The sequence below is a fragment of the Eschrichtius robustus genome, chromosome 19, assembly GCF_028021215.1.
Source record: "Eschrichtius robustus isolate mEscRob2 chromosome 19, mEscRob2.pri, whole genome shotgun sequence".
Classification (NCBI taxonomy): domain Eukaryota; kingdom Metazoa; phylum Chordata; class Mammalia; order Artiodactyla; family Eschrichtiidae; genus Eschrichtius; species Eschrichtius robustus.
The window spans coordinates 31,563,839-31,578,377 of record NC_090842.1 but is presented as its reverse complement, the minus strand read 5'-3'; the positions used below and the strand labels follow the sequence as shown (position 1 = coordinate 31,578,377).

Below are 14,539 nucleotides of genomic sequence, written 5' to 3'. Positions count from 1 at the left end.
TTATAAAGAAATCATCATTTATTTTGACATCACTTATTAAAAAAAATTACAACTTAAGGGGTTATTCAGGCTATACCAGAGAAACAGAAAAAGAAAAAGAAAAAAAAAAAAGGCCCTTGAATGAACAGCTGAGGTAAATATTTAGACTTCACTGCTCCTTTGCCTCTGCTCTATTATCTTCTCTCCTATAAAGTCAATTCCTCTTTCCACTAGCTCCTTCCCTTCAGCTTATTAAAATATATATTTTTCTACTTTTGGGGAATGATGGATATATTGGTTATCTTGATTATGGTGATGGTTTCACAGGTGTATACATAGGCCCAAACTCACCAAATTGTGCACTTTAAATAGTGCAATTTAAAATGTGTTCATTATACTTCTAAGAAGCGGCTTTGAAAAAAGATATATCTCTTTCTAGATTAGAACATTCCCTCACACCATATAGAAAAATAAACTCAAAATGGTTTAAAGACATAAATGTAAGACCCGAAACCATAAAACTCCTAGAAGAGAACAGAGGCAGAACACTCTTCAACATAAGTTGTAGCAATATTTTTTTCAGATCTGTCTCCTAAGGCAAGAAGTAAAAGCAAAACTAAACGAATTGGACCTAATTAAACTTAAAAGCTTTTGCACAGCAAAGGAAACTATTGACAAAATGAAAAGACAACCTACTGAATGGGAGAAAATATTTGCAAATGATGTGACCGACAACGGGTTAATATCCAAAATACATAAACAGCTCATACAACCCAGTATCGACAAAACAAAAAACTCAATCGAAAAATGGGCAGAAGACCTGAATAGACATTTCTCCAAAGAAGACACACAGATGGCTGACAGGCACATGAAAAGATGCTCAACATTGCTAATTATTAGAGAAATGCAAGTGAAACCCACAATGAGATATCACCTCACACCTGTTGGAATGACTATCATCAAAAAGTCTACGAACAGGGGCTTCCCTGGTGGCGCAGTGGTTGAGAGTCTGCCTGCCAATGCAGGGGACACGGGTTCGAGCCCTGGTCTGGGAAGATCCCACATGCCGCGGAGCAACTGGGCCCGTGAGCCATAATTACTGAGCCTGCGCGTCTGGAGCCTGTGCTCCGCAACAGGAGAGGCCACGATAGTGAGAGGCCCGCACACCGCGATGAAGAGTGGCCCCCGCTTGCCACAACTAGAGAAAGCCCTCGCACAGAAACGAAGACCCAACACAGCCATAAAAAAAAAAAAAAAAAAAAGTCTACAAACAACAAATGTTGGAGAGGATGTGGAGAAAAGGGAACCCTTGAGCACTGTTGGTGGAAATACAGACTGGTTCAGCCACTGTGGAAAACAGTATGAAGGTTCCTCAAAAAATTAAAAATAAAACTACCATATAATCCAGCAATTCCATTCCTGGGTATACACCCAGAAAAAAATGAAAACACTAATTCAAAAAGATACACGCACCCCAACGTTCACAGCAGCACTATTTACAATAGCCAAGACATGGAAGCAATCCAAGTGCCCATCAACAGATGAATGGATAAAGAAGATGTGGTGTAATACATAATGGAATATTACTCAGCCATAAAAAAGAATGAAATTCTGCCATTTGCAGCAACGTGGATGGACCTAGAGAATATTATACTTAGTGAAGTAAGTCAGAGAAAGCACATAGTGTATGATATCACTTATATGTGGAATCTAAAAACGATACAAATGAATGTACAAATAAAACAGAAATAGACTCACAGATATAGAAAACAAACTTGTGGTTACCAAAGGGGAGAAGGAAGAGGAGGGACAAATTAGGAGTACGGGATTAACAGATACAAACTACTATATACAAAATAGATAAACAACAAGGATATATCGTATAGCACAGTGAATTATAGCCATTATCTTGTAATAACTTATAATGGAGTATAATCTATAAAAATACTGAATGACTATGCTGTACACCTGAAACTAGTAATGTAAATCAACTATATTTCAATAAAAAATAAATAAAAAGATGTATCTCTTTCTAGATACACATTTCCCTCGCCATGTTACATCCAAATTTCTAAAAAGAGTAATGTATACTTGTGTCTATAATTCGTCATCTAACAGACACTCTTCAACTTCCTGCAAAAAGCATCTGCCTTATTTTTCTCGTGAAACTACTCTAGAAAAGGTCACCGATAACTAACCAGTTTCTAGATTGAATGGTCCTTGTGTTATCTGAGTTCTTTGCTTAATTGACACTGATGATCACATCCTCTTTTGTGAACTTTTGTGAGCTTTCATGTCATCGTCTGCCCTGCTTCTCCTCCTACCTCTCCTATTCTTTAAGGGTTTCTCTTTCTCTGCTAGTTTGCTGGGGTTCTGTTTTTATCCTCTTTTTAGTCTACATATTCTCATGAGTAGTCACATCCCCTTTTATTTATTTGAAATATAGCTGATTTACAATGTTGTGCTAATTTATGCTGTACAGAAAAGTGACTCAGTTATACACATACATACATTCTTTTTAAAATATTCTTTTCCATTATGATTTATCCCAGGAGATTGGATATAGCTTCTTGGGCTACACATTAGGACCTTGTTGTTTATCCATTCTAAATGTAATAGTTTGCATCTACTAACCCCCAACTCCCAGTCCATCCCTCTCCCTCTCCCCCTCCCCCTTGGCAACCACAAATCTGTTCTCTACGCCTGTGAGTCTGTTTCTGTTTTGTAGATAGGTTAATTTGTGTCATATTTTAGACTCCAGGTGTAAGTGATATCATATGGTATTTGTCTTTCTCTTTCAGACTTACTTCACTTAGTGTGATATTCTCTAGTTGCATCCATGTTGCTGCAAGTGGCATTATTTCATCCTTTTTTATGGATGAGTAGTATTCCATGGTATATATGTACCACATCCTCTTTATCCATTCATCTGTTGATGGACATTTAGGTTGTTTCCATGTTTTGGCTATTGTGAACAGTGCTGCTATGAACATAGGGGTGCAGGTATCTTTTCGAATTATAGTTTTGTCCAGGTATATGCCCAGGAGTGGGACTGCTGGATCATACGGTAGTTCTGTTTTTAGTTTTGTGAGGAACCTCCATACTATTTTCCATAGTGGCTGCACCAACATACATTCCCACCAACAGTGTACACGGGGTCCCTTTTCTCCACACCCTCTCCAGCGTTTGTTATCTGTAGACTTTTTAATTATGGCCATTCTGATCGGTGTGAGGTGGTTTCTCATTGTAGTTTTGATTTGCATTTCTCTAATAATTAGTGATCATAACCCCTTTTATGACTTCTGTTACTATCAATATACTGAAGACGCTCATATTTCTATTTTTAATTCAGATTTCTTTCCACAATTCCAGACCCACACATCTAGTGGCTTGCTGAGCCCTCTATCTAGATATCCCCTAGGCACAACAAACTCAATGTACCCAAAGCAGAATGGCTCATATTGTCTTCTAGTTATTTCTGTACCTTGAATTTCAAGTGATGATGTTAGCCTTCATCTAGCTGCCTAAGCTAGATATCACAGTGTCATCCTAGGTTCCCCTTTTTTTTTTTTTTACTCTCCCCACATCTGTAGGGTCACTGCTATTCAAAAATATTTCCTAAGTCTTTAGCAAATTTGTCCCTGTCCTCTGCATCTCCACTGATGCTACCTTACTTACACCCTCAGTGTTTATTACCCAGATTATTAAGGGAACCCAATTCCTTCCTTCCTTCAAATTTTACTCATTCTTCCCAATACCTATAGCATAATCTCCAAAATGAAGTTCTGGGTGCACTACTCCCTACCTAAAAAATTCCTTGGTGCTTCTCTAGGTTAATAAGGTTCAGACTCATCAGGGTGGCAAACGGGGTCTTCAGGATTTGGTTCTTACCAGCCTTAAACCCAGGTTCTTCTCCATTTACTAATCCTGAGTTCCAAATAGACAGATCCACATGCATTTTCTCAAATGAATGGCAGTGCTTCACATTTAGGGCATTTTTACCTGCTTCATCTACTTCCTGGAAAGCCTTTCATTGTTTTTACTTAGTGGTGAATTCTGTCATCTTTAAAGCCTCCAAACCTACTGTGTAGGGTCCTCCCTGAATCTTCAGGTATAAATAGGCATTCTCTCCTCAGTGTGTCCTTGGTAGCTTTTGCATTTTTCTAACTTCACACTCTTCACAGTAAAGTATAACTGTCTACTTACTTGTTCACAACTTATAAGTTCCTGGAGGAAAAAGCCCGAGCTTTTTCCCTGTTTGTATTCTCACTGCCTAGCACTTTGCTTAGGATACATTAGGAACTTGAGCATGTTTATGGAATCAATCAATGAATTTAGCACACAGATAAAATATATTGGTAAAGACCTAGTGAGGCTTGAAAGGAATGAAAATCTCAAACTATGTGACCTCCCTGTTATTCAGGAAAATTTCATTAAGTGAATTTTTATTGAGTACTACTTGAGATAAAAGGGACACACTGCTCTTTGGCTTTGGAAAACCCTGTTCAGTCAGATGAAGATAGTTACTGAACCCTTCTACTTAGAGCAGTGGTTCTCAGAGTGTGGTCTGGGAACCCCTGAGGGTCCCTGAGACTGTTCTGGAGGTCTGTGAGGTTAAAACTATTTAAAAAATAATACTAAGATGTTATTGGCCTTTTTCATTCTTAGTCTCTTACAAGTGTATAATAGAGTTTCCCAGAATCTATGTCATGTGTGATATCATAACAGATTGACTGCAGAAGCAGATATAAAAACCCAGCTGTTTTCTATTAAGACAGATGCTGAAAAGATTTGCAAAAATGTTAAACAATTAAACAAATTTAAAACCATGTCGCTTGTCTACTTCTTTGGTATGGAAAATATACCTATTAAAAAATAAAACTGTAATTTATGTTAACATGTAATGGGTTAATTATTATTATTTTAGCATGCCAAATATTTTTTAAATTTCTCATTTTTAATTTCTAATATGATAAATATCATGAATATAACCCATATAAACATAAGGGCTTTTGAATTCTCAGTGATCTTTAGGAGAGTAAAATTACTGCTGGCATAGATCACTGAATTTAAGTACTGTATGGCAGGGAACATGAAAGAGAGACAAAGTACTTATCACTGTAGAACTTACTATGTTGCAGTCATAGAGAATATGCAAAACTGCACCGGTGAAGAACACTTACATAATACAATCCCTAAACATATTTTTTGAGTACGTGAGAGTAAAAGTGGCAAGTGCTGAGGCAGTGTTTTTCAAAGTACAGTCTTACACCTGCATCTGAATTGCTTGGAATTATTTCTAAATATATAGTATCAGAGACCCCAAGATCTCCAGGGGTAGGGCCCAGGAAGCTACCTTTGAAACAAGTTCCCCATGTAATTTTCTTACTTGCTAAAGTCTGAAAACCACTGTAAGGGCATTTCAAGTAGAGGGGTGGCTAGCAGTAATTGGAGCCAGCTTTCTGGCATGGGCATGCATTTAGTTAGATTTTGAAGCAGGGAAGGGTATATCTTGGAGGCAGAGTAGAAAGGAGGTTCAGATGGAGCAGACAAAGCCCTGGTGGTGGGACTGAACAAGATGAATCTGACAAAGAGCAAGCAGACTTGTTTGGCTGAGATGCCTAGCTTGCTTAGAAGAGAAATTAGAAATGATGTGGTTAAATTTAGTCTGTGGTACTTTATGAAGTACTTTGAAATCTTGCCTGCAACACCGAATTCAAAAAGCAGTAGTGAATTACTAAAAATTCTTGAGTAGAAAAGTATCAGATAAAAACAGCCTTTCTGATAAATTATTATTATAGTTAATAAACTGGGAAAAAAAAGAGCAAGATGAAAGTGTGAGTGTACATTTGGATGACATTTTCAACTGTTGTAAAAATCCACTCCTCTAGTTACTGTGGACAAAGAATTGTGCACGTTGTACCTTCTAGTTTCTGGATGCGTGCAGCCCTGATATCAAGGAGGTGGACATACTGTTCCACTCTGAGTTCATAATCTTGCTGCAAATTTTCCATCTTCTGGGTCACTGCCTCAACTTCCATCTGAAAAAATAGAGATAACAAGTTTCATTACTCAGGATTTGTTCCATTTTCATTTGTTAAAGCAACTATGATTCAAGCATTTTTTAGATCCTGGGGATACCGGGAGCTATAAGCCGTTGTTTCCTGACTTCAAAGAGCTTACAGTTTAGAAAATTATGCTTGGCAGTGTTCATTAACCAGGAGTAAAACCCACAAAACTCTGGGTCCCTTTTAAGGAGTGGTGCCCCATTTGTTAGAAGCTAATACAACAGGCGGCTGTGGCAGGACCAACTGCAGAGCGTGCCGGCGTTGGTGAATACGTCGCCATGATTCATTCTCTAAAACCAGGCACTGAAAAAATTACTTGTTTTAGAACTCGTTAGTCGGGAGTATCTAGGTACAAGGCTAAATTCCAGGCATGTGGTAACACATGATAATAGATTATAACAGACGCTAATACATGATACTGCTTTGAAATGTAAATCATCAGTAGAATATTATGGGAAACCTATCCTCCCGATTTAGTGTATTATATTACCTGATAATCTTTATTAATTTTATGTTGCATAATTAGCATGTTTCTTGTCTTTTCAAGCTCTTGCACTGTTTCTGCATGAGTTGCTTGCAGCTCTTTCATGGAGCGTTCCAGATCTTTATTAATTTTACTGTCTACTTTCTCTAAAAATGAAAGGTCTCCATTTTTTTGTGATTTTTGAGCCTAAAACAAAAACATATTTTATTACCAAAACAAGAGTTTCTAAAATGTAACTGTGAATTAATATGGATATAGTAAGAAACAATCATTAATTGAAAACAGATATATTTCCATCTTCCATTAGGAATAAAGCAGTCCTGATATAGAATACATATTTGGATAGACATTTGGGACAATTACAGAGAAATAAAAAAACAGTTTATTACTTCACGAAGTAAAAAAGAATCATGTACGTTTATTTCTAGTCTTCATTTGATTAAAATCTATACCATGATGATCTAAAAGGAAAGAAATGTACTTTCTGTGTCTTCTTGTAAATAACAGAGTATTCTAGAACTGGAAAATATCTTCTGGTGACATATATAATTCAATATTTTACTTAAGATAATAGGGTGCACCAAGGTCTCTTAGGACAGAAAAGTGCTGGCTAGTTTTATAGTGGGGCATACAAAAGTAAAATGTTTGTTATAGTTGGGGAAAGTGCTTTAAATAAGAGTTTTTGAGGTCTACTTTAATGTAATTTTGATGTCATTATGAAATATGTATATGCTGTAACTAAATGTCACCTGACCACTTTTCCTGAATAATTCATTCTCCAAGTATAAAGGTTACAGATAAGGGTCATCATTATGCTGAAACAGTTATATGTAGACATGAAATTCATGATGAAGTTTAGAAAGTTACCTTTATAAGCAGGAGAGCTTCACTCAATTCATCAGCATTAATATCACTCTCCTGCAAAAGACAGATAAGTAAAAGCTCACAATGGAAAGTGCAAGAGACATTCCAACTATGTAGATTACCCTCATGGAACATAAACTGCAAGATACCGTGAATTAATAAACTAAGTTATCTATTTGTATTCTTTTGCTTTGTGGTATAGTGTTTTCTTTACGTATAAAATATTTAGATAAAAATCTGGAGTTCGTTTCCTAAATAAGAAAATAGTTCACCTGGTTGTAAAACTTCATGCGGTTTTTAAGTTCATCAAGTTGTTGCTTTTGTTCCAGGTACTGTAACTGTAGTTCTCTATTTTCTTGAATGATTTTCTCATTTTGGTCTTAAAAATGAAGTAGACACAATTTGAAAGGTAAGTGAGAATGAGGTATAAGAACACATTTTAAATTGACTTAATTCATGATACACAGCAAGCTCGATCTAGCATTGTTCTGGCCAGAGAGGAAATTGAGCTAGCACCTTAGACTAAGGCAGCGGGGGAATGAGGAACAAATGAACACTATCATGTGTCTACCATATGATTCACTTGCTTATCAAAAACTTAGGACTTAGTTTCACAGTATTAATGTAAGGAAATTGTGGCCTCTGGAACTTCAAAGGAACATTCTATCTAAAATACCTAAGAAAATCTGCTTCTAAATCTATGATTTTTACTTACTTATTAAGGGTCCTGAAAGGCATGCAAAAAATTTTTTTCTCTTTTAGTTTTTTCTAATTGACTTCCTTGAGTTATCTTTTCCTAATTCAGCATAAAGTCTTTTTATTAAAACAAGATAATTTCTCTGATAATAACTCTGGAATTATGGAATTATAATCAACCCCATTTTTAATAAATCTGTTAAGAGAGGAGAAATGGATTCTCAACCAGTGCATGGTAGTATCAATCATAATTCATGTGTGTTCTTTATTCACAGAGTTCACACTATTAATTAGGAATGGAGATAGGTTACGTTTGCCTATGTGCTCATTTGCCATGACCCACAAGCAGGCGTATAGGGTAGAGCTACAGAAGATGGCAAATCCATAGAGAGACTAATTTTTCACTCTCTGCATTAAACATGCTTAACTGAAAAAAAAGAAAGCATAATAGCTAGCTAACAAATCTACTCTTTAGTCCTATGTTCTTAAGTGTACTTCTTTACTAGAGTTCGTTGTGGTGGTCAAGTATTCTCCTTTGTTGGCTCCCTGTGGACTGACTCTAAACCATGTTATCCAAAGTGTCTCTACTAATTTCATCCTGCTCACAAAGATTTATGATCATCATTCCTTTTCTTAAAAAAAGGGAAATCAACGTATTTGCCAAGAATTCTTTACATGAATACATTTGCACACTGACTGCATTTTATACAAAAATATGTTTCTGACTTTTATAAAGCTTTGTGTTCCCAAGCCATAAATGCTATATATAAGTAAAAACTGTAAATTACACAGTTAAGAAGAAATGAACTAAATTTGAATAGTTTTAATATAACATACTTCTGGCAAACTAAAAAGTAAAAAAAAATAAAATAAAAAAAAAGTTACCCTAGGGTATGTAGAGCCATTTTAATATCAAATATGTAAATATTTTTCGTATTGATAAGAGGTTAGAAGGTTATCCTAGAGTACAAATTACTAATATTCAGTGAATTAAATGAAAGAATTTCCAAATGTGAACAATATTTGGAAATTTTTAAGGGAAAGATCAAACATTTATCTCTAAACTAAAAATTAGGATTAATAATAAATATGAATTCTTATGAGATAAACTTGCTCTTTTGGTTAGAGAGTAGAGTAAGAACGTGGAACCCTTTATTTGATGTTGATTAGGTTAAAACAACATCCAGATAGAATGACTAGGTAACAAAAAAGGAGGTGAATGTAGTCAGCAAGAAGTAAAACCAAGGTCCTGAGGATAATGTAATTTCCTTCTCTGGCTAGTGAAACTTTTAGGGGTTCTGAGGGGAACCAAAAGTGTAAGGACATGACCGTTCCATCTTCATCCAGACGCAGTGTATATTATCCCTATGCTGTCTTCTATGCTTTCAATTTTTCAGAGCAGGGTCCTGAGAATAATACGCTACTGGTATAAATAAACTTACTCAAATATTTCTTCCTTTTCTGATTTTTCGTTCAACAACTATGTTCCCACTTAACTGGTATTTTTAAAACCAGGGCTTTATTAGTGGGAAAATAACTTATTAGTGGGAGAAGATATTACTGAGCACCAGTAACTTTCTCTCTACTGAATTTTATGTAGAATTATCTACTACATTTTTCCTTTCTTAAACTGTTTACTGGGGATGTCACTCCTGGGACTTTAAAAAGTATGGAGACATTATAGTTCAAAGAGGAAATAGACTTGCTGAATTATAATATGAAAAAAGCACCCTGTACAAGATGAAAAATAACCTCCTTACCTTATGATTTGACAAAAAGCAGGTTAAGCTAAACAGCATTTTATTCAAATGAGATAACATTTCACTCTTTTAAAATTATGTTCTTCAAGCACACCATTAATAAGCAGAGTGCAGAGAACAATTCAACTAAACAATTTTCAGAGCTCCTTTGTGCTAATATCTTCAGCTGTGATCAATATAACCATATGCATTATGCTGAATTATGCATTTCAGCTAAAGATAGAAAGGAACTTTCAAAAGCAGGCCCTTAAACACATGCAGTTAATTTAAGCATTAACCAAATGCAAACTGCATTTACATATCCTTCCCCCACATATTCGCACAATCTGAAACTAATTTGTACCTTGAATAAAGAGGTGAGTATTCTTTAAAAATAATTTGCCAGTTAGATGAATGACTACAAGAAGCCAGGGAAACATCTTCTGGCAGAGAACACTTGATACATGAAAAGGTAAATGTGTGAAGAGACTTCAAAGTAAAATTAAACAATTTTGAAATCTGTAATACAAAAAAGCAACTTTCTAAATATTAAAAGATTTCCTTAAATAGACAACTTCAATTTTTTGTTTAGTATTTTCCTGGAAAAAATCGTTTAAAGGCTGTATTATTTTTCTTATAATCTATTTTAGCATTTTCACAAAGAAACAAAAACTGAAATTATTAGACCTGTAAATTTCAGGTATGCAAGCAAAAATAACTAAAATAACAGTTGCATTAAAAAGAAAGATTCAGTTCTAGCAATTTTTCTTAAGAAAATTATCAGATAAATGTGTAAAGATTTGTGTAGAAAGATGTTCAGGGTACTTAAAAAAGCTGAAGCTATTTAAAAATTCAACAAGAGAAGATTGTTAAACAATCTATGGTACATCCTCACACTGGAAAACTATGACACCCATTATAAATGATGATGATGTGGATTTATATTTATACTGAAGGAACGATTTCACAATACAGTAAATAAAAAAGCACATTATAAAATTGTATGTATACATATAGAAACAACTCTGGAAGGACATATGTAAAAATATTAATAGTGATAACCTTGAGGGTTGTGGGACTGAAAAGAACCCCCAGAATTAATCCAACAGTAATAAATAGGTTTTAAAAATAAAAGACCACCACGATTCTATCCTCTTAAGAGTTTCTTACCAGAGACCAATTCAAATGTGTAAAGATAAGAGTTTTCGAATTTTTGATAGCTAGGAAAGTACAGAAAGCACAGAAACAAGAAAGGTTTATTTCATTTCTCTTTCCTTAAGAAAGAAAAGAGAGAGGAAATACAGAGCACTTCCACTTCAGTGGAAGAATTTATTGAGCAACTACTAAACAAAGCACTCTGTTAGGTATTTAACACTACATATTAAAGTTAGGAACTAAGAATCTTTGACATAAAAACTTTAAAATATCCACCCAGTCAGAAATCATGTCATCATTTTATTCTACTCACAGTCTTCTGGAGAAAATTTCATAAACCGTCTGTCATCATTTAAACCACTTGGTAAATAAATACTGCACACATATTTCATTGAAATTAAGACCCCATTGATTATAAGATGTGTTCCAATTTCAGACTTCTTAAAATGATAAAAAAAGTTACACCATAATTTAAAAAATGTTATCACCTATAAGATGCTTCCCAATTTCAGAGATATTAAAATGGGAAAAAAAATCTTTAGAGTTAACGAAATATGGCATTGTGATCTAAATCAATATAGAGAGTACTGACTAGATATGTAATTGTTTTTTTAACTGAGTCTGCATTAAACTTTTAAATGTTCTCATGCAACTGAATTGCAAGTGTTCAAAAGGAGCAACCTTATTATCACATCGCTGGGTTTACCTACTGGCTGAGCAAACAGATGCAACACTTGGAGCAATTAATTCACTTCCCTGATTGTGCATTTGGGTGTATATGTGTGTATAATATAGTAGAGCAGACATCTACTTTAATTATAATTATTTTACTTCTGTGAGACAAGAAGGGTGAGATCTGGGAATCATAACATGTAACTTGTTAATGATTATTATTTTAGCTGGGACATCTTGACAAGGCTTCTTTATTTAAGTTCTCTGTCACGGAGCAGAATTAGCCATCTCACTATCAGATCAAAAACAGCCAAGCAAGACTTCTGCGGTCCTCGGCTCTCTTACACTGCCTTTTTTTTTCCTCCACTGCACCTGCCACCACCTGATGTTATCGCATATTTATATACTTACTGCCAGTTTCTCCCTCTTGAATTTATGCTGCATGAGGACCAGGTCTTTGTTTTAGTCATTGCTGTATCCCCAGAACTTAGAATAGTGCCTAGCACAAACTGCTGCTTAATAAACACTTGTTGACTCTTGAATAAATTCAGGAAAATTAAACAAATTAAAGACAACCTGAACAAGAGTAACTCTGAGAAAAAATAATTCCTTTGGCATATACGCTAAGCTGAGTAAAGGGAAGTTTTGAGCAATCAATAAACTCATAAAAGCGGATGACTGTTAATATAGGCTGTGTCCCTAGTACGCAGCAAGGTGCCTGGCAAAACAGCAGGCCCTGTAATAAGTACTTATCAAGTCAGTGAATAACAATGAATAACACGCATGTCTGAAACGAGTAAGTCAGTAGTCATTTTATATGTACCTCTTTCAGTTTTTAATCTGTCAAGGATTTCAGTTTTGTCTGCTAAATCGGATTTTAAGGCAGTCTCGAGTTGAGCAATCTGTACTTTCAGCTGCTGTTCCTTTAGCTTCCATTGCTCTTCATGGGCAGCACTGAAGGCACTGCAAAACACACGCGACAGGCAAGGAGAGCTTGGAAATCAGCTCCAACCGAAAATAATAAAGAGAAAAGCTTTTAGTGGCACAGAGACCACTGTCATCATGTCTTAGGAATTAAGTAAACATATGCTGGTCTGCTGCTGTTGAAACCAAGGCGCCTTTCTCAGGCTGCGGTTAGGGAACATGAAAGAGTTTGTGGGATGAGCAAAGGAACTGGCCTTAATTTAGAGCTCTAAAGTCAGAAAAGTTGGCAGTGTGCAGCTTTTGTGGGACTAGTAAAGGAATTCAGATACTGTACATACTCCAGAGGAATCCACAGTTCCAAACCTCAGCAGCAGACATCGGACAAAACCATTCTCCCCACGAATAAACCCTAATACAGAGAAAAGGGACTCCCCACCTGATCTTTAATTCCAGAATTTGAAACTTTTAAAGAGTCTGTGATAATAACATATTTACAAAATACTGGCCACAAAATGATAGCGTTTTGAATTATAAGACAGCGATTCTGATATTAAGAAGCAATGATCATGCAGTTTTTGTCCTAAAAAGCAAACAGCAATAGGCTAAGGCCAAACGGTTTTACTCATAACACATGACTGGGGTGAAAACCCAATAAGAACACCTTGATAAGAATGATGTAGATAGAATTATTATTCCTCAATAAAAGTGTAGCAGTTTAAACTATCATGAAAATCTACTAATGATCAGACCCAGGATGTTGGAAGAATCAGCTGAAAAATAACTAAATGGTATGCGGAAGCTATACAGTAAACATTCGTTTAGGCCAGTGGTTCCCAAATGCTGGCCTACATGAAACACTGGTGCTAGGTTAAAAAAATGCAGATTCTGGGGCCCAGGGATTCATAGTTTCCCCCAGGTGATAGCCAGGTTTTGGAAAAACTGATCTTGATCTGTATTTCAGCAGAAAACTATTATCTGTGAAGCCTGATATGACTGAATAATTATCAGCAGCTTTGACCCTTCTACTTATTTTAAACCCAGTAAAGGAACCAGAAATTTACAAAATCTGGTTTTGTACCCATGATGAAGTAAATGGAAAAGAAACTTCTTATTGAAAATTGCTCTTAATGTTGCTCCCAGCTAGTCTGAGGTTTTATTCCAAAAGAGATACTTTTCTGGGAGGCATAGCTTTCAAAAGAACAAAAAACTGTGTATTTATTTTACAGTCTGAATGTTTTTATTGCATTTAAAATAACATGACCTTAAAAATAAATGGAATTCTAGAAGTTTCTCTAAATATGACATCTGTTTCTTCGATCAGTGTTCTCATTTCACGTATGGAACCTTAAAAATACATGGATCTGGTATACCAATGTTTTAAGCTAATTTTATCAAAGGTAGAGTTACCTAGGTTTAAATGAAATCCAAATATGTACTTTAAATACTGAAGTAAAGAATATTCCCTTACATTTTCATTTTTTGATAAAGAACAAATATATTTCAAAGTATATATACCAAACACATACACACATATACATACATGTGAGTGTATATGTGTGTATGCATGTGTGTGTGTGTCTCTTATTATTAAAAGTATGTACTACCCGGAAAAAAAATTAGCATGATGAAATAGGCACAACCATACATTATATCAGCCGCTAAAAATTAGAAACAGTAGTGTTCCAACAGCATTAGTACCAGCAAAAAAGATCACCAACAGTTAATCTGGCAGAAACATCAGAAGCTGTATGTGTTTAAATTAAGAACAATTTAGCAGCCTGGTTTTTCCAAACCCACAAAATACTAGTGTAAATCAGCATAAGTCACTCTGAATTTAGTCCACTGCTATCTTCCCTCTAAATTTAGGATTACATTCCACTGGAGTTTCATGAGGAATTCCTTTTGAATTTACTGTATTCCTCTATGCTTGGAGCCATCTGTGTAACTATAAATGGTAA

At 35.2% G+C, this 14,539-nt stretch overlaps 1 protein-coding gene across 3 annotated transcripts in view; it reads right to left on the bottom strand.

The window, feature by feature from the left end:
* The window catches only part of RPGRIP1L (RPGRIP1 like), a 97,741-nt gene that overhangs the window by 50,660 nt on the left and 32,542 nt on the right, over window positions 1-14,539 (bottom strand). For all 3 annotated transcript variants that reach the window (XM_068528712.1, XM_068528711.1, XM_068528713.1), the window contains 5 exons: window positions 12,481-12,620; window positions 7,668-7,774; window positions 7,399-7,449; window positions 6,538-6,717; window positions 5,903-6,020 (listed from right to left, as the gene is read on the bottom strand). In XM_068528712.1, coding sequence (XP_068384813.1) covers window positions 5,903-6,020; window positions 6,538-6,717; window positions 7,399-7,449; window positions 7,668-7,774; window positions 12,481-12,620 — 596 coding nt within the window. The remainder of the gene's footprint in view (window positions 1-5,902; window positions 6,021-6,537; window positions 6,718-7,398; window positions 7,450-7,667; window positions 7,775-12,480; window positions 12,621-14,539) is intronic.